This window comes from Ammospiza caudacuta, chromosome 1, assembly GCF_027887145.1.
Source record: "Ammospiza caudacuta isolate bAmmCau1 chromosome 1, bAmmCau1.pri, whole genome shotgun sequence".
In the NCBI taxonomy this organism is placed as follows: Eukaryota; Metazoa; Chordata; class Aves; order Passeriformes; family Passerellidae; genus Ammospiza; species Ammospiza caudacuta.
In genome coordinates this window covers 26,515,358-26,528,329 of record NC_080593.1, presented here as the reverse complement: position 1 = coordinate 26,528,329, position 12,972 = coordinate 26,515,358, and the positions used below count along the sequence as shown (strand labels likewise).

The window sequence follows — 12,972 nt, the reverse complement described above, 5'->3', positions numbered from 1 at the left end:
TTAGCTGGGTTGCTGGATCAGAGTCAGTACATTCAGTAACACAGGAGAGCTCTGCATCCCAAGCAATAAGCTGTTAAAACACAAGGACAACATTTACAAGGATGATTTGTCTGATAGATAAATGAAACATCCTCCAACTACAGGAGATTACAACCCCAGCCATAGCAACGTCAATGGTGGCACTGCAATACACACTTTTTTGTACTCTTTGGAGATGCTGCAACAAGGCTTGTTGAGCTGGGCATTCAGGCTGCATGTGTGGGTTTTTCCTTATTCACCTGGCACAATACACACTTCTTCTAAAGGGATAAGACAGACTTAGGAAAGAAAACTTAGCATAGAACTACTACTACATTCTTAAGACTGCTTTGTCCACACAACTAGGGGTCTGGAGAAGGCAAGACTACTCCAAAAAAAATTGAAGTTTACTACTGATATGAAGAACTGCAAACATAAGGTTTCAGAATCTTAAACCTCTGATGGAAGTTTTATAGCTTGATTTGTACACTGAATTGCTGTTATATGACCATTCATGAGAAAAGCACCTACAACTTGGAGATTAGGAAAAAAAAACATGGAGTACTTTATTCCACAGCAGAAAATTTTCACTGGCTGTTCAGGAAACAGCAGCTGTAAACCAAGTAATCCACATTTTCAGTGTCATCAAATTCCTCAATGAAAAGTCCAATGCTCCAAAGCAAAGCTGCCCTATTTGTCAGTATTTTCCATACAGACATCTCCCATGACAGATCACAGAGGTTTCATGGCAGTAAAATGGTCCACATTCAGTCCATGGAAAAAAAGCATTAAAACCAAAAAGGAGAGCATAGTACTGGAAACTTACATCCTGCTCAAGAAAAAGAGTGCAAAATGAAGCAAATATAACAATCTCCTGATCTCTAATTACTTATTACTGCAGCCTGAAGTGTCTGAATGTTCTAACACTTCTATCTCTCATGAAAACATGCAAGCTCTCTACAGAAAGGGCATTCTTAACAAGGTAGGTTTGGCCAGAAGCCCTTTAAAAATAAAAAAGAAAACTCAAAAACAAAAACCCACCATGCTAAAACACCAAAACAAAGTTTTCAAACAAACAGTTCTTTGAAGAAAATTATTTGTAATTAAAGAACCAACGAAGGTTCTTTAAGAGGAAGGTTTTCCCTGTGTTTACAGATTACAAAGAGATAACAACCATAAACATGTTACTATATGCTTACCTTGGATACCTCTTCTTTTCCACTGTTCTCCTTAATGAATACTTTTTCCAGTTCAGGGCTTATTCCTTCTACATTACACGGCACACGTGAAGCAGTTGATTTTGGCACTGAAATGCTTGACAGTGGCATAGGGACAGATCTGGAAATACAAGCCTAGAAGGCAGACAGCAACATAATGTAAAGATATGGAAAACAGAATAAAGGCAGAAATCTGAGACCAAAACTAAAAGCTTAAGTAAGAAGGTGTGTATTAATTTTGCCATTTAGAAGATCATCTTTACTTGGTGAATTTAAATAAAAACAAATGCCTGTATAAATCAAAAGCTAATAAAATCATCTCTCCTTAAGTCAAAGAAGAGTTGTATAACCAAAACACTCCATGACTTCACTTGGTAGTTAATAGACAGGTGTATGTACTTTCCAGAGGAACAGACTAAGGTTTACACTGCAGGGGGATGGGGAGTGCATGGGGCCCTGATGCTAACTGGGATCCAAAAGGCCTTTCATAACATTCCTAAAGCTTAATGACTCAACCAAAATATTCACCTAATGCACTTTTACACTCTTTTGGTTGGTTTTAGTGAATGCAAAATAAAACATTCATTCAGAACCTTTAATTTTATTAGCTAATACCTTTTCAGAACTTTATGTTAAAGGTCTTAAGAGAAATCATCTTGAGTTTAAGAAAAAAGCATCTAAGTGAGCACAAGTATGATTTTCAGAAAAGGCTGTTGAGTGGAGCTCTGTTACCAACAGGAAACATTCCTGAGATTGCACTGAGTCTTGCACACTCAACCTTAAAAGCTTCACCTTGGCAGCAGCTACACACACAGCCATGAACAGTCTCATGTGTCAATCAACTTGTTCTCCTCCTCCTCACAGAATCACAGGATGCTTAAGACAAAATGTAAGCATTTTTTGAGTTCTTATCAAGTGCATCTTGCACAATGTGCAGCTCCCAAGGTGCAAGTCTTTTGCCTGCAAGCATTCTCTGATTGCCAGAACACACAGCCTGCAGAATGGCTTTATCAGAGAACTTCTTCCTGAGAAACCAAAATGTCACATGAGCAATGACAAAGCGAGCTCCAAGTACTAAACAATGTTTCTCCACAGCATATGTCCTAGGTGGGTTTCAATCTGTGTCAAAGACTGTCTGCTATGTGACTATAATGGCACAGGTACTTGCAACAGCTTACTTTGAGATGTAAAGCAAAACCCTTTTCTATGTCAAATGTAGTAGGATCCTTTGTTATGAAGGCTAACAGGTTCAGGAAGAGCATCAAATTCCTATTGTCTTCCTACATTAGGACCACAAGATTTTTATCCCCATAGAAGGAATGTAAGGAATCAGCCATCACAGCTCAACCAGCTGCTGTAACTAGCTGATATAGAACACCAGGTAGTTAAAAAGGTACTCAAGAAATACCACGATAGAACCAACATTTCAGATGTTCAGAGTGGCCTGTTAGTAACAGGGAATCCAAGTTAAGGATCAGGTGAAATTTAATCAGGACTCAAATATCTGCACTCTCAAATAAGCCATGGTTAAATGCTTTCTACAAGTGCCTTAAGATTTATAAAGATATTGGCTGAACCTCACCTGAGCTTTAGAACTGTAACTGGGTTTCAATTTTGCTGACAGGTTGTAGTGACTAGATCAGGACTGCTTTGGGTATCCTCCACTGCATCCTGCTTTGGTACTTTCTTTTTCTTTATTTTCTTTTTTTTTTTTTCTTTTACTGGCCCAGATGGAATTAGGTTGCAAAACTGGTAAGTAAATACCTTCCAGAGGAGCTTTGAAAGTTTACCACAAAAAAAATTAGTCTTGGAAGCAAGTATGCATCCCTGGAAGCACAGCCTTATCTGGCCATGCCCATAACTTTTACAGCATCATAATATATTTCAGTTGCTATCATGGTGCAACCCTTCCTTTATTATATGACGACCATCAGATAAAGTCCAGTGAAGGCACAGCAGTATCAGCCTGTAAGCATTTGATGTGCCACACCAGAGAGCAAACACAGGACAGATGGGAAGGCTCAGCAGGCCGTTCAGCCAAGGCTGCTGAGGCGGGAGGCTGTTGATGTGAGGAGCTCCCCTTACCTGAGTCTGACTGAGTGCTATGTGGTTGCCATGGAGCGGTGACTGACGTTCCTTCTCTTTGCTGTGCCGGCTGCTCGCCTTGCTGCGCTGCAGCTGCTGCCTCAGCTTGGCAATCTGCTGGAAAGGAGTTCACTGGTGTGAGAATGAGGTATGAAATGGGTACCTGCCCAAATCTTCACGTATGAAGTGAATCATCGACAAAATCCTCTTTGGAGGATTTTACAGGCATATAGGATTGCCTTTCCTTGAAGTATGAGCATTAAAGCTTCTTTCTGCTTATCAGATACTTACTCCAAAGCATCTGCCCCATCCACCAATATGAATATGACAACAGGCTTAGTTTATTTATTGAATTTCCTCATTTATATCTGATGCAAATAAAAGCAGTCAGAATGACAATTTGTAGCATCTTCTAATCTGTAACTGTTTAAACTGGGGACTTTAAAGCCTACAGTTTAATTTGTTTGATCTTAAACCAAAACAAAGTTTTTTCATGATAATTCATCATAAAAGAACCTTTACAAACAACTGGCACTCAAAATGCACTGTTCATCTTGGAGTACTTATCTAATACATTTAATAGCACTTCCCTGCAGGCAATATTACCACAGATTCCTTCAGGCAGACGGAATTATCTTTCCTGCTGTCTGATGCAAAGATGTCTAATCAAAAGTTACATTTTAAATGTCAAATGCAACTAAAGCCATTATCCATTTGACCTGCTCCTTAACAAGAAACCAAAGAATTTCATTTTGGGATTCCTCTACTTATTTATTCCTCCTGGGAAACTTCTACATGAAAGAGTACTTACCTCTATAAACATTGTCTCAGAAGTTTAGACTGTGTGCAAATTCACACAACAGGTACAGACACTTCCTTAAAACTGGATAATTTGTTCCCTTAGGCTCAAATCCCACTGTTCCTCATGCTCAGCACACTGGAATACAAGGCCATGCATGGCCCCATTTAATTTTTAACTCAGCTAGAGATACAATTTTTAAAAACCCAAAGGGCAAGTAAGGAGAACGAATGCACATGGAATTCATCCATCAGCTGGAAACTAACCTCTCCTTCTGAGTGACAACTCACAAGTACATGCACTCTGTGGTTATTTCCATGTAGTTAAATATATCACTGGTACTCTTGCAAAGCAACTCCATGTCAGAGAATCACTTCACATCACTCCTCACAGTGTCAGAGATGACAGTGCTTGGTGAAGAGGTTTGGATGGAGCTCTGCTGCAGGCTGTGAACTCTTCTTTGTGCTGTTTCTGGTAGCACTCACAGAAGAACAATCTATCTTTAAGGCTTCACATCAAGTGTTGCCACAGGTCATTACCCATATTTAGAGAACTGCTACTCAGAAATGGCTGAATACTTTGATCTTTAAACAACACACAAACAGTTCAAGAGTTCCAAAAGGGTCTGTGTGTCAAATATACCCAGAACAATAGAGCCCTAATACAACTGCATTACTTACACAGATGAGCTACATTTAGAGAATTGGGACACTAAACTCTTCAAAGGTAGAACTCAAGCAAAATATTGCAAGAAACTTTGCAGTCTAAAGAGGTATTTCATGACTAAAAACAATAAATCCATTTGTCTAGAAATTTCCCCTTCTCCTTGTAGAAGTTAGGAAATCTAACATATAGATGAAAAAACATGCAGTAACTACTCTGGTAAATATGCACACATTACAAATATTTATGTCTTACATTGGAATATTGAAGAATGGGGAGAACTGGGAAATAATCCTCATCTTCCCCTTTAAAAACAGAGGAGAAAAATGATGCCTGGATCAGAAGACAGCTGTGGACAGAGATGGCTGGCTATAAGAATAATCAGAAAGCAAGGAGAGTGCTGCATATAAATCTTTAATTTCTCTGTGCACTTCTTCCTAAGTCAAAAAGTTAAATACACTATTTTGTTTAATTTAGGTGAAATACAGTTTCTGAGCTTTCCTCAAGAGCACACTCTGAAAAGAAAATATCTACACAACACCACCTGAGAGATCTGACTGACTGATTTCTGTCACAAATAAGCTTGCAAATCTTTGGCAACATAGCCTCTCACTGCAAAATTTGCACAGTGAAAACTCTAAATGGGAGACTGTTGATAGGCTGGTATGTCTCTAGGCTAGCCAAAAACCTTGAAGCTCTGATACTGTGAAAGGAATCAATAGATCCCTGGAATTTAGGGTTCTCTCAGCCACCTCAAGAGTATGTGTATTGTGGCAGTCAGTAGGTTCTTGACACTAACAAAGGAAAGAGTGCTTGGGTCACTGAGGAGAAACAGAAGATGGAAAATTGTTGATTTGACTGTGTATCTGGAGCTGATACAATCTCTTAAGCCAAACAAGCAATGCAGTGAAGAAACAGATGTGCCTTCTTAGATTATATATCCTTAGCCCTGAACTTGCAGGACCCTAGCTGTCCATGATGTTGCAGTTACTTTTGGACAAGAAAATGAGAAAGTAACACGGGCTTATAAAAAGGAATCTGCCATTTCCTATTTATCCTATTTATGCAGCCCTGGGAGACAGAGGCTTGCTGGCACAGACAACCAGCAAGCTGGCAGTGTCAATGAGTACACCAAACCCACTGAACTGAATGATGCTCCATCTCTTCACCAAGGGGAGTCCACAGGCATTCTACCACTTGCTAATCTTGAAATTGCAATAGCTTTTTTCCTTCTACAAGATTATCTTTTAAATTACCAATTATTTTCTATCTCAAGCTGAAATAAAGCCACTCCTACCAACAGCAAATAGCTGTGCTAGCTTCCTCCAAGTTTATCTACACCTTCTTCTCAGGCAGCAGAAAAGTGCCAGAGCACCAAACATAAGCAAAATGATCTACAGTATGAGCTACACTAATTTTCACAAAATAAATAAAATTCATGGAGTAAGAGAAGAGTCTGAAACATATGCCTTGATGGCACCTGTTTTACCAATTATCTCAAAGAAACAGTAGATTCTGTCTCCTGTGCACTCAACTGGTGCAGCGAATATGAGCTAGGGAGTCTCTGTGCAAAGAAAATGGTGCCAAGTGAGTGGTATCAGGAAAACAGGCATTTAAAGATCCAGCATTAGACCAGATCTGTGCAAAGAAAATGGTGACAAGGAAGTGGCAGGAAAGGAACCATGTGCTGCACTGGGGAAACCAAAGGGCAGTAACAAAACCCTCAATTTTCATCAAGCAGCTGAGAACAGACGGGGTTTGGGACACCACTTCCCCCCCACGCCCAACTGCATGCAGTCTAACATAACTGAGCATTAGTGTGACTGGGGTGTACACAGTCATATTAAGGAACATGTGCAAATCATCACAAAAACATCTAATCTGTATCCTAGAGCACCCACTTGTCGGAGATATTTAAGCCTTAGCCTTGCACATATGCGCCCTTAGATCCATTACATGTGAATAATTTTTGTTTACCAATTCAAATGCTCTCCCTGCCTACCTAACTTGAAGAGGGTCAGAAGATTCTCCTTAGAAAATACAGTTATTTTCTTAGAGGATACAGCTGAAAGTAAAACACAGCCAAAAAGAATAAAAATCAAGGAATTCATCAAGGAGTAAGCCTAATTTGAATGCTATTTCCAATGTTCGAAAGCTATTTGTTATCTAAAATTTTTTTGCTCTATTTCAATGTATAAACATATATGGTAGTAAATTTCAAAAAAATGTATTTTAATTCACATTTGGCAAGTACTTTGATGTGACTGCATGGAGAGAGAAAACACAGCACAGATCTATGCACATTTCAAAAAAATTAAGAAAATTTTAGACTTTGCTCTTCCAAATGACTGTAGTCTGCAATGCTGCTGATGCAGTGGAAAGACTCTTCTCTTCACCTATTTTAAAGTAATTTATAAAAAACCCCCACCAACAAAAAACACTGAGAAAACACAAAGAGCAGTGCATCAGAAACCTACACAAAGTCATTCAGGGCACAAAGTCCTTCATGGTTTACTGTCAGCCAAATGTAAGATGACCATCCAGGATTACTGAACAAACAAGTCAGGAAAATCTCCTATAAATATATTTTTTGCTTGCTAAGTTATTTCTATAGCTCAAAGCTGTACAAAGCTCTATGCCACCTGTGACATGCATGCAGTCTAATATAACTAATGGTACAAAATTGAAAAGTAACCAAATTAGATCAGTTCTTTACAACACTGGGATAATCTAAATATCCTGGTAATTTTTCCCTTTTGAAGGGACCTAGATGCAGACTAAGATGAAGGAACCTGACACACCCCACCATACCTCTCAAATGCTCACTAATATTTACCAGTCACTAGGCTGCATTTCTACAGCTCAGCCTACACAACATGGTAACTTCCTACTGCTGATCAAGCCACAAACTCCTTGTTAATGAGTGAGCTCTATCTCATTCATTAAATGTTTGTTAATAAACGAGTTAGCCAATAGGTCAAAGAGCAAAAGAAGCATTAGAAATTCTCCCTAAACCTTTCAATACAATCTTTCAATTGCTATATGAAAGCACATTAGGCATGCGAGCTCTCATATTCAATTCTCTTTTATTCCTAAGTCCTTTTCAAGTACTCTGTTAGAGCAAAAGGGACCTTCCAGTGAGGGGCTGCTGCTGTCTGTGTAACAGACACAGCACAGAGAGCTGCTTAAGGGAAGTGAAATGTCAGCTGTCTGAAATATGTCTTTAAAAACCTATACAAAGCAAAAACTAATAGTTTTAAATAAAGGGTTTTCCCCAGTTCTGGGTAAATTCCAGTTCAGGGTAAGCTATAACTAAAATTGTCCCTGAACAACAACAAGAGCATTTCAAACTCATTATTCAGGTTGAAAAGGGAAAAAAATTAGTGTCCAGTATAAAGACTGACCACAGTCTTTATGTCCCAGTCCAGACATATATCTACTGAAACAATGTTAAAGCAGTGTGGCATCATCTTAGACAAGTCACACTTAAGACTTCTTAAAATCAAGTAGTAGAGCCCTTCAGAATAAACAAATTCTTTAAAAGTAGATTTTGTTATGAAATGATTAAAGGAAAGTTTATATTGAGAGCTAAGGACTTCTAAATTTCTAATAGACTCACAACAAGAAAGCAAATATAGATCTATTTTAGTGCTAGACAGCCTTAATCCTGACACACAGCTATTTCAATTAACGGCAAAGTTTCACTACCCAAACTGAAATCCTTTTTGTAAGTGGCCATTCTGAATTCATTTGCTTGCTTGGATGTTTTTGTTTTAAAATCTTTAAAAAAGAGTTAGCAGTATTAAAGAAACTTATTTAATTTTAATAGTACTCAAATTAACCAAGGAAAAAACTAATTTTTGAACTTAAATGCACGATGTTATTTTATCAAAACCAGTAACTATCACACAAGCGTTTAGCTAGTTTACACTACCAATATATTAAAAAAATGCTAGAAATCATTACCATAAATTTTTGCAGTAAGAAAACATGAATACAAATTGCTAAAACAAGTCATGGAAACTGCCAACAGCTATCTACTTGTTTACTGTCAAATATTGTAACAAACAATTCAAAATTCTGAGCAGAATGTTACCTACACTACGCACAAGAAATGCAGTTGCCCAGGAGAAGGTGATATTTTCATTTTCATTACTTATGCTCTTGCTTTCAGCTGCCAATAGCTTTGTCAGATGTCTACCATGCAACATTCTACTCTATCTCCTTCCCATCAGAGACTTCAGTAGAGGTGCTAGGGCTGTTTAAGAATGTGATTTAAAATGAAAGGGAGGGTGGAAGAGATTTTACCATTTTATGTGCCAAAGCACATTAGTTTAAGCTTTTTACCTGCATGGTTCTGTTCTCCACTGTTTTGGATGAAAAAACCAAACATTTGCCTGAGGGTCCTTTATGCTGCAAATGTGCTCCTCTAGTCCTCTGGAAGAATCTTTACATTTGGGGAAGCTTTGGCAAAAAAATTCAGTTTGCACATGTTCAAGAAAGATATCTGGAACTGGCAGCTACGCTTGTTAACAATTCTGTCTCTCATGGGCTTTACAGTTTGTGTAACCACACTAGGGAATTTCTCCTTCCAGGACCTGGAGGTTAATGCGGCACAAAGAAACCGAGTGCACAGACACTGCCGGTATTGAACAAACACTTAACACCCACCACACAGGCTGACACTGAGGGAAAGGAAAACGAAAGAGATAAAATAGAAGCCAAACAATGGATAACCAGAACTAACAAGGACCTGGAAGTTAAGAAAGTAAGAGCTCAAATAGGGCAGATGAATAGTGGCTGGATGATGCATGAAGTATGACATGGGCTATGAACCCAAGGAACTAGAAAGGTAAGAAAATTGGCCTGAGTAGCTGGAGAAAGGAAAACAGAGGAAGGGGAAGAACTGTATGCTGAAGAAGAAAAGGGTAGGTTTTGGGGTGAACAACCATCGCAAAGTTTGGATAGAAACAACTCTCTTCCACAGAACCCATTTTGTCTACTAACGCATTCTAGCAAAAAAAGGAACTGTGAAGCATATTGACCACACATTTCTTATCTTTCTCTTGTGGTCAGTACACCAAGAGGGTGGGAACCCAGCACAATGGATCACTGTTATCAAATGGCAGAGACTTGCTTACATGCTGAAGGGTTCACTATCACTGACAGCCACAGGCCCGTGGTGAAGAGCTGCTTGTTGCACAAACTGATAGGAAATTGCCAGAGTATGAAGGATAGTCTCTCAGCAAAGGCAAGGAAACATTATCCTAGAGAAACAGATGCTACTCCTATCTGAATGATCATTTCTTTGTGCTGGTAGGTAAAGTTTAAGCCAAAACTTCTCAGACACAAAACTCCTTCCGCACTTAGTTCTGGTCACTTAATCTGTGACTGTGAATACTTCCTCACAGCTGCAGGTGAAGTCATCCCAGCAAACTCAAGGCCCATGTACCAATACATCAAGGCCCATGTACCAATACATCAAGATGTATTCTGTGAGATGGGAACAGAAAACCCTCTTTTGATCAACCTATCTTTGGCCCAGGACTTCACCTTTACAAATGAGGCTGTTGCCACCAATGGATTGCAAGATTATTCTGTATTTGTCAAATGTGATTTTAAAATTTGAGGAATTAAACTTGCATCACTCCTTCTGACAATTATTCTATCAATGGCTGTCCACAAGAAGAATATATACTGCCTTTTAACTTCTTCTCCTTAGATAACCTATGCATTCCTTCTCATTTTTGAAGGCCCTATTCAACAGAGAGTCAGGAAAGAGCATGCAAAAAGCCAAGAGTATGAGGGAAAAGTTCCATCATGGAAACATGCTGCAAGATTCATTTTTCTAAAAGAAAAGTGGAGTTCTTGAAGAGAGGACACACTCTTCCTGACACAGGCATGAGGCTGAATGTAGCCCCTTATTACGTTCTGGACAGATTTAGTTACTCAAACTCTGGACAACATGGAGATTACTGGGACAAAAACCGAGATACTGTCATTTCAGCTAAGCTGGAGACCATTTTACTGTATCAATTTTCTCATAATGCAAATCCACTTTTTGTACATTCTTTCTAGTTGCAATTGTAGTCTACAGCAAAATATTTATGATTAAAGACCATTTCAAGTACTCATACCATTACTGTATCAACACTTTTTTTGTAGAAGTGGTGTCCCCTCCATCTCCAACCTAAAATTTGAACAAAATTTCTGAGCAAGGATATGTGAACATACCATCTGACACTTGCTTCTTCCAGGAGAGCAGTGTTAAAGGTCAGAAAGCTAACTAACATTGAAAAAGAAGCTGGTTCCTCAAGGCTCCCTCTGGCCACTCTTTCACAATCAACACTTCATAGTATTAAGGGAGGAAGTCCAACAAGCATAAAATAACAATCACTCTTCAAACAACTCTTAGACTGGGGGTAAAACCTGTTTCAAAAGCAAGAGAGGAGAGGGAAAGGGTGCAGTTTCCTGGACTCCAGATAGGGTTTAAAAAATGTCTTGGGCTTATCAAAACTTGAAAGGCTCCACTGTGCAAAACTTCTCACCTCTTTCAGCTGATCAGCACTTCCCCACGATGCCGAGCGCTGATGGGATCTCTTTTCTGCTCCCTCCTCGGCCCAACAGCTGGGTGTCTACAAAGGAAAAAAAAAGAAAATATGGTGTACTGAGTTCTCCAGGTGAGAAAAACTCCTGGCACAAATTACTGCCTTACTCTTTAGGCAGTGTCAGAGTTATGTGAATAAATTTCAGAACCCAATATGCAGCACTAATAATCTCAATAAATAAAAAGCAATATAGAAAACAAAGCTTTGTAAACCTGCACTTACAAAGGATGACTACAATGCACATTACTGAAGAAGGAATCAGAGGCTGACAAAAAAACATTACCTGGCTGCTCCCACTGTGCTTTGGCATACATGTCTACATTTCACTTAGTGGACAGTTTTTAGAAATCCTCAGCATTAAAAAAACTGTAGAACAAACTCAAGCCAGGATTCACTTCTCCCACCTGTCTTCCTCAACCACCGGACCACAGAACCAATCCCTTCTTGCTAACTCTGACTAGATAAGAGTTTTATACACCATTTATTACTTCTGGCACCAACTTCCATGAGCAGCACAGTAACAAGCAAGCCTTTTCCAGCCATATCTCAAAGTCTGCAAGTATGGTGACTGTCCTTAAATGTAGGAACTAAAATTAAACCCCAAAGACTGAGAAGCATCAGAAAGCCCAAACTCTCAACCACTATGCTTATTTGCCACAAGACTATAATGAAAATTGAGGTTATCCACCAGAATTCCTGAATAAGAGAGTCACAGGAACAATAGAAACATCTAAAATTCAGGAAGAGTTTGGGATATGAACTGTATGAAATTCAGTGCTATAGGCACATAAACATAAATCTGTTTATGGTGGGATTTTTTTCCCCAACAACTCCTACTAGTATTAGCTGACTCTTTCACAGTAAGTACACAAGAAATAAAACTGTACCACTGAAAATAACAATTTGTCCATGGAGTTTTTAAGGGAGGGGACCACTGCTAACACTTCTAGGGAGACAAAACCCCAGCCCACAAGACAAATAGGATACAGGATCCACATGCCTGTGGGCCTTGTTCTCATGCATGCAAACCCTGCTCCTCCACAGCTTCCCTTACTCTTGCTTCCCATCTAGGATGTGGAAGCTTCTGTAGTACCCACATGGATGCCAGAGACTGTTTGTTTGGCTGAGGGAGGAGGCTGGGCACCACTCTGGAGAACACCATCAAACCAAGCCCTTCAGCTGGTCCCTGCCCTGCAAGGGGAGCCATGGCACTATCGAGCTCAGAACTGTAACTTCAGAGCATGGGCTGTACCTCCACCACCACCACACTGCCACGGTGTTATAGAGCCTTCAGCCCAGCACCTAACCCATCAGTGCTAACATTTCATCTGCTCTGCCTCTGTGTGCACAGGCCTACAGAACCCTCCTGTGTTTTCTGCCACCCCTGCACTTTCCATGGTTTTGGTGGGGCTTTTTCTCTGTTATTTTTACACCACCAGTAATATTTCAACCAAAGACCCAGCAAGCTGTGTGGGTGACTAGAAAACCAAATGGAAAAAGTCAGTCTTGCAGTTTTTTTCATGGCTGAAAAAGTAAATCCCTATATGAAAAGTTAAGAGTTCTGTGTACTTATTACATAGCT

General features: G+C 39.4%; 1 protein-coding gene across 4 annotated transcripts in view; it reads right to left on the bottom strand.

The window, feature by feature from the left end:
• The window catches only part of GLCCI1 (glucocorticoid induced 1), a 53,858-nt gene that overhangs the window by 14,831 nt on the left and 26,055 nt on the right, over nucleotides 1-12,972 (bottom strand). For 2 of the 4 annotated variants that reach the window (XM_058802561.1, XM_058802578.1), the window contains exons 3-5: nucleotides 11,331-11,417; nucleotides 3,321-3,437; nucleotides 1,218-1,370 (exon numbers count right to left, since the gene is read on the bottom strand). In XM_058802561.1, coding sequence (XP_058658544.1) covers nucleotides 1,218-1,370; nucleotides 3,321-3,437; nucleotides 11,331-11,417 — 357 coding nt within the window. The remainder of the gene's footprint in view (nucleotides 1-1,217; nucleotides 1,371-3,320; nucleotides 3,438-11,330; nucleotides 11,418-12,972) is intronic. The other 2 variants (XM_058802570.1, XM_058802587.1) reach the window with 1 other exon arrangement.